At 40.6% G+C, this 13345-nt stretch overlaps 2 protein-coding genes across 2 annotated transcripts in view; one reads left to right on the top strand and one right to left on the bottom strand.

The window, feature by feature from the left end:
- LOC311036847 (CD209 antigen-like protein D) overlaps positions 1–13345 on the bottom strand; it is a 580951-nt gene that overhangs the window by 237250 nt on the left and 330356 nt on the right. The gene's annotated exons all lie outside the window — the stretch shown is intronic.
- Positions 7714–9399, top strand: LOC311036907 (E3 ubiquitin-protein ligase TRIM21-like; the record flags this gene model as incomplete). Its single annotated transcript, XM_084045917.1, has 1 exon — positions 7714–9399. The coding sequence occupies one exon, from the start codon at positions 7714–7716 to the stop codon at positions 9397–9399; it is 1686 nt and encodes a 561-aa protein (XP_083902043.1).

Here is a 13345-nt window from a genome sequence, read left to right as displayed (position 1 = left end):
ATTCTAAATGTTACAACAATCATATTCTTTGAGACACATCAGAGTTTTTGCCGGGTCAAACAAAGGCATCATGTGATGTTGATCCCCTTCTCCTATTCGCTCATACTAGGACATGACATTTGGTAGAGGCCGAATAATAGGCCACTTTAAACTTTAAGCACCTTTAATATATATATATATATATATATATATATATATATATATATATATATATATATATATATATATATATATAATAATAATAATAATAAAGAAATACATCACATGGATGCAACTGGGACGCATCATCAGTGTTGTAGCCTGGGGTCATAGGGTGTTTCGGGTCTCGCAACATACAACATACACCCTCGCCCAGGTGACCCAGCCAGGGTTGATCAAGCCCCGAATTACGTCCCAGTAGCACCCACGGTCAGTCCTATAGGGAAAGACAGGGCCACTCAGTCCGCTTCTCCGGAAGTACTCTGCCGGGACTCGGGGAGGCTCTGGCACGTGGAGGGACTAGGCACTGTGGGTTGTCTCCTGGCCGGGCTCCTCCTTCGTCTCACCAGGTCCAGGACCTGAGCGCTGCGCCAGATCAGATGCACCGCCCCGATCCAAACATTTCCTTCTGGCGTGATGGTTCCTTGGGCCGATACCACTAGATTGGGCCGTCTAATGGTATTAGCTCCGCTTGCGGTACGCTGGAATGGAATGGCCCTCCTAAAGGCCTCACCGCGGCCTCATATATATATATATATATATATATAACCACACACACACAGCCTATTTCCAAAAGAAATCTTGGAAAAAAGTTCCAAATGTGGAATATCTTTAAGAAAATGTACACAGATTATCTTCTGATAAATAATGTGGGAGGTTCTTTGACATGAAGATGTTTGAGAACCACTGGTTCAAACAACATTAGGCTATATGAAACAAGCCCAAAAAAGCATCTACACTTTAGAAACAAGCTCCCTCCAAAGAAACGCAACCTGCTGTAACTACCAATATATACAAGCAACTTCACACAAAAACAACCCCAAAGTTAAAGTCGCTTATATAACAGACATGGCAACACCTCTCTCCCTCTCATGCTAATCCCCCCATCCGTACCCCCGTCCCCCCCCGTCCCCCCGGTATAAGTCTAAGTGGAGGTGATAGTGCGGAGGCGAATGGCGTGTGGGGAAACCTCCATGTTCCCTGCATAGAAATGGACCAGTGATGTATTCATCATGTCACAGCCAATAAAGCTCTGCTGTGCCGCTGTTTGCATACAGTATAGAGCTCTCTGTCGGGCAGAAACCTCTTATCTACATATTCTTATATTTTTAGTTTTTTTCGTAAATTACAGTGGTGGAAAAAGTACTAAAATGTTTTACTTAAGTAAAGGTATCAATACTGCACAGAGTGATTTGATTTGATTTGATTTGATTTATTTGCACAACATTTTTTGTATACATTTACAGGACATGTTAGTTATTTCCGAGGGAAACATTACGTGATAGTTGTTGTGCCGGTGAGGTAAGAAACCCTGGGGGGCTTATGTAAGAACCTCACCGTTTACATTACATATAATGAGAGTTATTTAATATTAAAAACAAAGACAGAAAAAAACAAAAAACAAAAAGAAAATATAAAAGTATATACCTATGATAAAGGGTATAGGACATTGATAAAAATAAAAGTACAAGACTGAGCAGAAGAGACAGAACAAAAACAAAACAAAACAACAAAAAGTATTGAACAAAGCAAAACAATTATGCTGTTACATATTCATGTGAATAAGGATTAAATTATTTGGAAGCTGGTCTAGTTTTCCATTTGGGTATTTAACTTACTTATTAGGCTTCTTTTATAGGTAGGTAGGGAGGATGTGGTAGCCACCAAACTGAAATGGGCGTTCCATAATGAAACTCCTTTGTACTTAATGGCGAACTGCCCCCTATTGGTGGTACATAGTGGGACATGCAGTTGGTTTGCTTGCCTAGTGGGATATGGGTGAAAGCTGGAATTTGGCTGGAAATACAATTTAAAATGATTTGGGAGGTGGGTGTATTGGTATTTAGTTTTATATACAAATAGACATGTTTGGAGTACATTTATATTAAAGATTGTTAGTATACTGAGTGTTGAAAAAAGGGGTGAGGAAGGCTCCCGTGGACTAGAATTTGTGGCTAATCTGACAAACCTTTTTTGTAGTATAAATAATTTATGGAGACAAGAAGGATAGGTACTAGCCCATACAATATTACAGTAGGTTAAGTAAGGATATACTAGGCTGTAGTAAAGGGTTTTTTAGACTGGCTCTGTTTATGAATGGGCTGATTTTTCTAATAATCCCCACTGATTTTGAGACCTTTTTTGTTACCTGGTCGATGTGTTCTTTCCAACAGTATTTTTCGTCTATCATTATTCCCAAAAACGGGGTGGAGGGTACGCTGCTTATTTCGATACCGTCAATACTCAGCTTCGCTTCCTCCGGGTTGAATTTCTTCCTACCAGGAAATATTATAAATTTAGTTTTTTTTATGTTTAATGACAGTTTATTAAGTTGGAACCATATGGAGAGTATTTGCAGACCTTGATTCGCTTCGGTGATAAGTGTATTGAATTTTTTTGTGGGAAAGGATGACGCCTCGCTATGAGCTTGTAGATCTGCTATTTTCTTTTTAAATCATGAAGATTTGTACAAATCTTTGAATATATATATATATATATATATATATATATATATATATATATATATATATATATATATATATATATATACACATACACATACACATACATATATATATATATATATATATATATATATATATATATATATTATAAAAAGCAAACATTTGTAACTCAAATCTTTGCTTCTGGGGGATTCTACAAATGTATTCTAAATCCTAACAGTTTTTTGAGAAAACACACGTTGCTATAATATCAGTGGTTCTCAACCGTGTCAAGGTTGTCTCATGTCAAGGACCACCCAAAATGATATGTATTTTGCCGCAGACCCCCATCTCAAAACATGCTGTTCCAGGGACCCCCCAGAAGCAAAGATTTGAGTTACAAATGTTCGCTTTAAAAAAAAGTATATACATTCAAAGATTTACACACATTTTTACGATTTTTCAAAAAAGCAGCAGATCTACAAGCACTCTGTTCCGCGCTATGAGCTTGTAGATCTGCTGTTTTTGAAAAGCCCAAAGTACCAAATAATGGTTAAAGTGGTTACACAGATGCGTTCCCGGTCTTAATGGGTTAAAAGTCAGAGTGTGTTTATGTATGTGTGTGTGTGTGTGTGTGTGTGTGTGTGTGTGTGTGTGTGTGTGTGTGTGTGTGTGTGTATGTATGTGTGTATGTGTGTATGTGTATGTGTGTGTGTATGTGTTTATGTGTTTATGTATGTGTGTGTGTGTATGTGTATGTGTGTGTGTGTGTATGTGTATGTGTGTGTGTGTGTATGTATGTGTGTATGTGTGTGTGTGTGTATGTATGTGTGTATGTGTTTATGTATGGATGAGGCACCAGATGGTGTTTGTACCGTGGTGTGTGCGTCGGTCGTAGCGTGTCGAGCGTCTCCTGTGTGAATGCATTCCATCAAAGTCGTTATGCAAAGATCTAATTAAAGCAGTGAGGTTCTCAAAACCTTCTTCATGTCAAGGACCCCCAAATTGATACAGTAGGTGGCCAGTGACTTTGGACATTTTCCACCTCCTGCATGGAGCGTGTGATCCGAGATGATGCTGGTTTGAATCCAGCACACAAACACCAATGGTTTTGATCATGTGGATTGTGGAAGTTAAATGGTGTTTTTGTGGATATGGACTCTATATGAACAAACTTATTGTATCAACAAAACGCATGGCATTCTGTTTGTGTGACATGCATGATGCAAAGGTATTTAAAGTGAACCTGGCCAAAGTCACTGGCCACCTACTGGATGTGTTTGGACCCACATCTGAACATAATTATGCCGTGTCTGATATTTTTTTAAACAATTATAATTAAGTCAAATCTTTGCTTCTTGGGGGTTCCCTGGAACAAAATGTTTTGATGGGGGTCAGCGGACAAAAACATATCAGTTTGGGACCCCCAAAATGATATGTATTTGACCGTGGACACCCCTCCCCCATATCTCAAAATACGTTGTTGTAGATCTGCTATTTTCTTTTTTTTAAATACATTTTAGACATAATTATAACTTCTGAAACATTCTGCATAACGAGTACAAGTACTTTTTGCCAATACTTTGGTACTTTTACTCAAGTAATTTTCGAAAATTACCAGACTTTTACTTGTATAACAGAGTATGTCTGCATTCATACGTTTACATAAGTAAAACATTTGAGTACTTTTTCCACCACTGGTGAAAAGGGAATATATGCGCTGGGCGAGCAACTCCATACAGGTGAATGGGTGGGGATTTCCGGTGCCCTCTATGTTATTTTTTAACTCTCTGACGTACACACACACACACACACACACACACACACACACACACACACACACACACACACACACACACACACACACACACACACACACACACAGACAGTGTGTCTGTCTGCTCTCATCATGTGCCTGGGCTCCTCCTCAGGATGTGTGTGTTAAAGCCTGTAGTGTGCTGTAGGAAGAAGCACGCCATCTCACTGTACTCTGTCCTTTACACTCACTTCAACTCACATAACGTCTCTGTCGGCAGGAAACCTCATACTGTATATGTTCCTAGCTCCATTAAGAACCTCTCATTCACTCCACCATACAGCTCCGAGATGAGGTCCTATGTGGATGTCACCCAGAATCGGTAGAACGTCCGCTAAGGCTCCGCTGTTTACCCTTTTGTATACATCGTGTCCAAAAAATAATGGTAGCATACAGATGTTTAAGGTTTGGTTGGGTGGAAAATATTTTAGGTTGGGGCATGAAATAACCCTTTAAATCTCTTATTTAGTCAGCCTGTGGCCATGTTTCCCATTCCATTTTTATCATCATTTGAAGATTTGCTGCTCCATTCACTTCTTGTTTAACTTATTACTGAAAAAGGTTGTATCTCGGCTCCTGAGCACTTTTTTTTTACTATGTATTTTTCAATGTTATTTTCAAAAGGCAGACAATTAATGTCAACAAGGTCCAATGACCTCGTTGACATTTGTGAAACCACACAGTGCAACCCTCAGTGATTAGCACCCATCCGGGGATTGATTATACTGGAGATAAATATTCTGTGACTATTTGAAAAAAGTATAAGAAAATAAAAAAATTGCTGGCACAGTTCGCAATATTATTTTTTATTTCATTGGCACTGACATACTGTAGCGTCACAATCATTTTAACCACTTAGCTTTGGTAATTCAAAAATATCAGATCTACACCGAGTGCCGCGCTATGAGCTTGTAGATCTGCTATTTTGTTGCTAACCACTGCTGTAGTGTGATCAAGTATGGCCGTTATTTTATGAAAAAAAAAATAAGCACAAAAAGTTAAAATATGGATATATGATGTTTCTGCTCGACAGCAACGATATGCTTTTTAGGAACACAATCATTCTCATATTGCTGAGGCAATGGAATTAATGACATGCGGTACGATACAGAGATTATACGTATTGTACACACCCCTGTACCATTCCCTGTCTTGACTACCCCCCCCGCCCCCCCTCCATGGGGGGTTCTGAGAACGTTACATAATCTGCGAGGAGAGGAGGCCACGCATTAACAAATTGTAAATAACACCATTAACTTTTAATATCATTATTATCTCATTATGTTAATCACTATTGTTTATTTCCATTCACCTCTCTCTCTCTCTCTCTCTCTCTCTCTCTCTCTCTCTCTCTCTCTCTCTCTCTCTCTCTCTCTCTCTCTCTCTCTCTCTCTCTCTCTCTCTCTCTCTCTCTCTCTCTCTCTCTCTCTCTCTCTCTCTCTCTCTCTCTCTCTCTCTCTCTGATGTCTCTGTTACAGCTCGCTCGCCCTGGGCATCATAATTAATGTATGTAATTAATCCCCAATTATTCAGAAGTGCCACTGTACTGTACCGTGTGTGTGTGTGTGTGTGTGTGTGTGTGTGTGTGTGTGTGTGTGTGTGTGTGTGTGTGTGTGTGTGTGTGTGTGTGTGTGTGTGTGTGTGTGTATATCATAAGTGTCCTGTTCTTCCAGAAATACAATAAGGTTAATGAATAACACTACTCCAGTGCCACACTACCGCCGTTATCTACCCGGAAATACACCTTTGGTTGTGGTGATGTCATGATGATGTCATGATGATTCAGTCTATACACATCGACTACATGTCTCAGGCTTAGACATTACCAAATTACTACGTGTGTCCGTGTGTGTGTGTGTGTGTGTGTGTGTGTGTGTGTGTGTGTGTGTGTGTGTGTGTGTGTGTGTGTGTGTGTGTGTGTGTGTGTGTGTGTGGGGGGGTGTCTGTGTCCGTGTGTGTGTGTGTGTGTGTGTGTGTGTGTGTGTGTGTGTGTGTGTGTGTGTGTGTGTGTGTGTGTGTGTGTGTGTGTGTGTGTGTGTGTGTGTGTGTGTGTGTGTGTGTCTGTGTGTGGTAGAGGAAGCAGTCTCAAGTGCAAACAACAAGTGTGTCATAAAGTAATAATATCCTAAGGACTTTGATCCAGAATATAGTCGATGATAACACACTGGAAAATGAACAATTCATGTTTAAAGTGGTACGCACGTCACAGAGGAGAAAAAAAAACTCTTCAGCTCTACTCAAACAATCACTCTGTCCATCTCATAGGAATGACTGTAAGAAAATGTGAATTTAAATGTAAATATTGTATTCACATTGTTCTTCTACTCTTGTCAACCTGTCAACACAGCACTAAAGCAGTCCAGTGAAGGGTTAACGTTGACAGGGTGCGAATGTTGACAAGGAGATAAATGATGTGTCATAACCCAATGGTAAAACCGTTCCACACGGTCTGACAGCTCAGATCATCGTTCTGTACAGAAACAGGAATTATCCATTAACACAGAAGATTTCAACGACGTAGCCTGGTGAGTACAGTATAGATATGTACTGATAGATATGTAGATATCAGTACGCAACGCGTAACAAAAATGCCTGAATTTCCACAGTTGTTCCATTTGTCTGAATTAAGAATCAAGAAGGGCTTCATTTGTACGCAACACAGTGTCGGTTGGACCTGTTCCACAGAATTGTGCTAGCATAATAATACAATACAAAAATACAATAAGGATTAAATATTGGATGTAGCCTAGTGTAAATAATAGTTTAGTGTTAGGGTCTTGTCTTAAGGGACGTTCACTCCGAGTGACTAACAATACAAATAATAGTTTTAAAAATAGCTGTAAGTCAAGAGGATGGCAGAGCTCACACCAGAGCATGTGAGCAGAGTGGAGTTATTTCTTACTTAATATTTTACAATTCTGCCAATTGGTATTAAAAAGGTCTTAAAAGTCATTAAATGGTAACTTTAGAAATGTGCAGATATACCCTGTATACCCATACTATATGTTTTTGAACGTCCCTTTAGACAGGTACAATATCTTTTAGCAGCAGTATTTCAGGGATGTATACAGTCTAAATGTCCTTAATACACCAGGAGCCATGCAAAAAAAAAAAACATGCCATGATTAATGTGAATTACTTTATTATGTTTTTATTTTTATTTTTAATCCTCAATTGTCTTAACCCTGGCATGTTGTGATAGTTTCTAGCAATTGTATAAATCTGAACAAATATTTGTATTCTCAGTGTGTAGAGATGGCGTCTGCCAGCAGTTTGCTGTCTGAAGAGCAGTTCCTGTGTTCCATCTGTCTGGATGTGTTCACTGATCCCATCACCACTCCATGTGGACACAACTACTGCAACACCTGCATCACACAGCACTGGGACAGCGTTGACGTGTATCAGTGTCCACTGTGTCAAGAAACCTTCCATAAGAGGCCACAGTTCTCTGTTAATAAAGTTCTCTCAGAGATGGCTGATCAGTTCAGGAAGTTGAAGCAGCTGAAACAATCTTCCAACACAAGCCAAGAGCCTGCTAAACCAGATGAAGTGTCCTGTGATGTCTGCACGGAGACCAAACTCAAAGCCCTGAAGTCCTGCCTGGTATGTCTGATCTCCTACTGTGAGACTCACCTGGAGCCTCATCAGAGAATCGCGGCATTAAAACGACACAAACTAATCGACCCCGTGAAGAATCTGGAAGACGTTATGTGTCAGAAACACAACAGACCTCTGGAGCTGTTCTGTAAGACTGACCACATGTGTGTTTGTCAGTTCTGCACCGAGTCAGACCACAGGTTACATCAAATTGTATCTCTGAAAGAGGAATGTGAAGGAAAGAAGGCTGAGCTGGGAAAGACAGAGGCTGAAGTTCAGAAGATAATCCGGGAGAGAAAACAGAAGATTCAGGAGGTCAAACACTCAGTAGAGATCAGCAGGAAAGATGCAGACGGAGAGATAGCAGACGGTGTGCAGGTCTTCTCTGCTCTGATCAGCTGTATTGAGAGAAGTCAGGCTGAGGTCATTCATGTGATTGAAGAGAAGCAAAAAACAACAGAGAAACAGGCTGAAGGCTTCATCAAGGAGTTGCAACAGGAAATCACCGAGTTAGAGAAGAGAAGCTCTGAGCTGAAGCAGCTCCAACACACTGAAGACCACCTCCACCTCCTCCAGAACTTCACATTCATCAACAAATTCATCAACACCCCTCCACCCATCAAGGACTGGACACATGTCAAAGTCCATCCGTCCTCATATGCAGGGACTGTGCGGACAGCTGTAGTTCCGCTGAAGAAGACACTCAGTCAAGAGATGGCGAGAGAGCTGCGTGATGTTGCTCTGAGAAGGAGCCAGCAATATGCAGTGGATGTAACTCTGGACCCTGATACAGCACAACATAAACTCATCCTATCTGAGGATGGAAAACAAGTGTATGATGGAGGCAGAAAGAAGATTCTCCCATTAAACAAAGAGAGATTCTCTTCATGTGTCTGTGTCTTAGGAAAAGAAAGCTTCTCCTCAGGAAGGTTCTACTATGAGGTTCAGGTTACAGGGAAGACTGACTGGAGTTTAGGAGTGGCCAGAGAGTCCATCAACAGGAAGATATTCATCACACTGAGCCCTAACAATGGTTACTGGTCAATATGGTTAAAGAATGGAAATGAGTACTGGGCGGCTGCTGGCCCCGATGTTCTCCTCCCTGTAAAAGAGAGCCCTCAGAAAGTGGGAGTGTTTGTGGATTATGAGGGGGGTCTGGTCTCCTTTTATGATGTGAAGACCAGAGTTCTTCTTTACTCTTTCACTGGCTGCACCTTCACAGAGAAACTCTATCCATACTTCAGCCCTCATCCTAATTATGGTGGTGCTAATTCTACTCCTCTGATCATCTCTCCTGTCAATCACACAGATTTGACTAATCCTCAGCTTGACATGAACGGTTAGTTTTAAGACAAAAAATGTGTATATTGAGGATTTCAGTCAGCTGTGACTTCAAATCAAGTCTTTAACTGTTGTCCCTAACATGTATATTATAATGAAACACAAAAACTTAAATGTACAGCCAAATATTATGGTAAAAGTAGTTATCAACTGAATCAAGAATTACATGTAATAGTAATTAGGATGTGGAGGTGGTCCAGAGCTATAAGTATCTGGGGGTGCAATCGGACAATAAACTGGACTGGACTGGGAACACAGATGTCTTATACAAGAAGGGCCGGCTTTACTTCCTGAGGAGGCTCAGCTCCTTTGGTGTGTGTAGGACTCTGCTGAACATGTTCTACCAATCAATGGTGGCCAGCGCAGAGCTGTATGCGGTGCTATGTTGTAGCACCGCAGCACCACAGCTTGTAGGTTTACTATGCTTAGATGTTTTAGATGTGTTATATTATAATGTGTTTTATTAATGTCTCTATGAGAGCGGCTGTAACACTTCTATTTCCCCTCTGGGATGGATAAAGTTCAGACCGACCGACCAACCTACCCACCTACCTACCTGCATGTTATCAATTATAGAATATATACAATGGGATTCTTCTAAATGAATCAGCAATTGTAATTAATGGGAAAAAGCACGTACATGCCGTGAATTTCACTCTTTGTATTGTAAAAATAATAATAAATAGACTTTAAGGATTACACTCATTGGGGGTGTTTTCTTAGAATGTAGTATGTCAATGTATGTGTATATCTTATTCATACACACCTTTTGTTACATTTGGGCTAAATTGCATCACTGGGAAATACATGACACCAATGTCAGTACATTGGTGCACGGGCTGATATGCTGTACTTTATGTATACCCCACTGTAGTGTTTGATCTGAGTTCCACGGGTGTTGATGCTATAATTAACCACTTAACACATTGGGTGCCTGAATTTTTTAATAACTACATACCGTGGGTGCCAGCAATCTCACCATTGACTGCGCTTTGCAGTGATGACCCTGGCTACATCCTCGAACGATTTCACTCGCGAGTTACAACGGGGAGAAATCGCGCATCGCGCATGACCGGTTTTCCCCACCGGAAACAGATTCGGAGATACAGACGTTTTAAAGAAGGATATAGACAGGAAGCAGATGGGGAGCCATGTTTTTTTTTTTTTCAGTGATCCATCTGGCCCTTCCTTCTCAGGATCACAATGGGTACTCCCAGAACTGCTCTAGCCCCTCCCGTGTGGAAAAAAACGAAAACAACAAAAAGACACAAAAACCATACCATTACGGTTTTGGCACTCCGCGTCACTTTTTGCACCCTTTGCAAAACCGTACATATACGGTTTTGGCATTGTGTTAAGACAGTGGTCCTCAAAGGGGGGTCCGGGGACCCCCAGTGCTCCTTGGAGGTCTCCAGCAAAATGAGTTCATATAACATTACGCTATTGTATACTTTAGATACTCAAAAATAGACAATCTACAAGCTTGTATGCAGCATGTTAGCGCAGAGCGCTGTAGTGAGGACAGGGGGGAGGGGGGGTGCAGAGGAAGTTGCCTCCAGTGCAAACAACAAGTGTCATAAAGCAATAATATCATAAGGACTTTGATCCAGCATATGGTTGATGATAACACACTGAAAAATGAACGATCCATGTTTAAAGTTGTACGCACGTATATGATCACAGAGGAAAATAACACTTCTTTACCTCTTCTCTGACAATGACTCTGTCCATCTCATAGGAATGATTGTAATAAAATGTGAATATGAATGTAAATATGAATTTAAATTTTTTCCTCCTGCTCTTGTCAACCTGTGCAACACAGCACGAAAGCAGTGCAGTGAAGGGTTAACTGTTGACAGGGTGTGATGGGTAAATGATGTGTCAGAACCCAAAGGTAAAACCGTACCACACAGTCTGACAGCTCAGATCATCGTTCTGTACAGAAACCTCACATCAACAGGAGTTGATCTTTAACACTGAAGACTTAACAACATAGTCTGGTGAGTACAGTATGATTTTCTGAGCGCTAAACGTAAAAATGGCTGAATTTCCACAGTTGAAATAAGAATCAAGAAAGGCTTTATATGTCACCTACTTATACGAGTTCAGGCAACAGGATGTTGGTTGGACCTGTTCCGCAGAATTGTGCCAGGATAATAATACAATACAACAATACAACACAGATTAAATATTGGATGTAGCCTAATGGAAATAATAGTTATAGGGTATAGGGTCTTGTCTTTAGGGCTATTCATACCGAACACTATAACTATAAAAAAGAGCAGAGCTCACACCAGAGCATGTGAGCAGAGTGGATAACTGTGTGTGTGTTGTATTGTTTCTCTCCAGACATCTTGTCCCAGACTACAGTGGCAGGTCATCATGATACCTTCAGCCTCTCTCCTCCAAACTAGGACAAGGACACACATGAAACAATAGTACCACTGGACGGAGTCCTGGCCCTGACACACACACACACACACACACACACACACACACACACACACACACACACACACACACACACACACACACACACACACACACACACACACACACACACACACACACACACACACACACACACACACACACACACACACACACACACAAACATCCTCAGCAAATACACCCGCCATGTGTGAAGTCGATTGGATGAAAGCGAAGGACAGACAGACAGACATTTGTGGAATTTGTAGATAACCTTGACATCTAACGTGCAGCCTTTCTACCTTTCAGTGCTCATTGTGAGTTGTTAAGCAACCAGTTGGTATATATACACTGTAGAGCACTTTGGGATGCTTTGCACCGACAACATATAAAGTGAGCTGGCCTTTTCTGCCAAGAGACTCTTGAAAGGCCTTGATAGAGCGAGTGGGCTTTATAGACAAATCTTTAAACAAAACATCAATTTAGCACGATTTTTCTCTTTCTTTTTTCTTTTTTGTAATCTGCCACTGTATGTTTTCATTCATTTTGTAAAGTTAAAACAGCGTTTGAAAAAAAGCACTTTTCATTTCCATTCAAAGTGTCTCAGAGGCCAGTTTGTTTTGTGAGGTCTGTAGTTGTGTTTTTAATGCCTTTGAGGCGCTAACATACCACGAGGTGCACGCATAGTCGAAATGAAATTGGATGAGTGCTCCTGCTAGTGTCCTCAGTGTCTTCCTATACTGACCACAGAGGAGATCCTGAATAGAAAATGTCTTCTTTGGTTGACTTTATGGACAATTGTTACACTAAATGTATAATAAATACACATGAATTAATTAAAAACAAATGAACCAATGACTCCAACCACATTCACCGTGGTCAGAAGTGTTCACATTCTGCATGTACAGTACAGGCCTACACAGACATGTCTGCAAACATTCAACCAATTTGACCGAACCATCTGTAACTCGTGCTACAGTTTGCAGGGAGAGGATGCTCAACTAATGAGAACATGGCTGTCTGTCCATCATCCATCATCCAGCAAACTGCCCCAGGATGCTTCACAATCAGTTTGATGAGACAGCTGGCCGACCCTTCCCTCTCCCTCTCCCTCTCTCTCTCTCTCTGAAAAATTACTACATTTTTTTACTTAAGTAAAAGTGCCAATGCCGCAATGTAGAAGTGCTCTGTAACAAGTAAAAGTCCTGAATTAAAAATGTACTTGAGTAAAAGTACAAAAGTGTTGGTATCAATATGCACTTAAAGTACCAAAAGTGGAAAGTACTCATTATGCAGAATGTCCCATTTCACAAGTTTTCAAATGTATACAAATCTTCTGAAAATAGCAGATCTACAAGGTCACAATGCGTCGCGATGTGATGCATTGTGAGCGGCTATATTCAAATGGCCGAAATGTATGTCGGGCTGAAGTCAGTGGTTTCGTAATAATAATATAAACATAACAAAAAGTTGAAAAAGTTGAAATATGGAGATACAAGTTTTTTTCCTTGACACTAAG

The sequence above is a fragment of the Gymnoscopelus microlampas genome (assembly GCF_963454915.1).
Source record: "Gymnoscopelus microlampas genome assembly, chromosome: 20".
Taxonomy (NCBI): Eukaryota; Metazoa; Chordata; class Actinopteri; order Myctophiformes; family Myctophidae; genus Gymnoscopelus; species Gymnoscopelus microlampas.
Note: the sequence above shows the minus strand (reverse complement) of the source record. Positions and strands in the feature narration are given on the sequence as shown.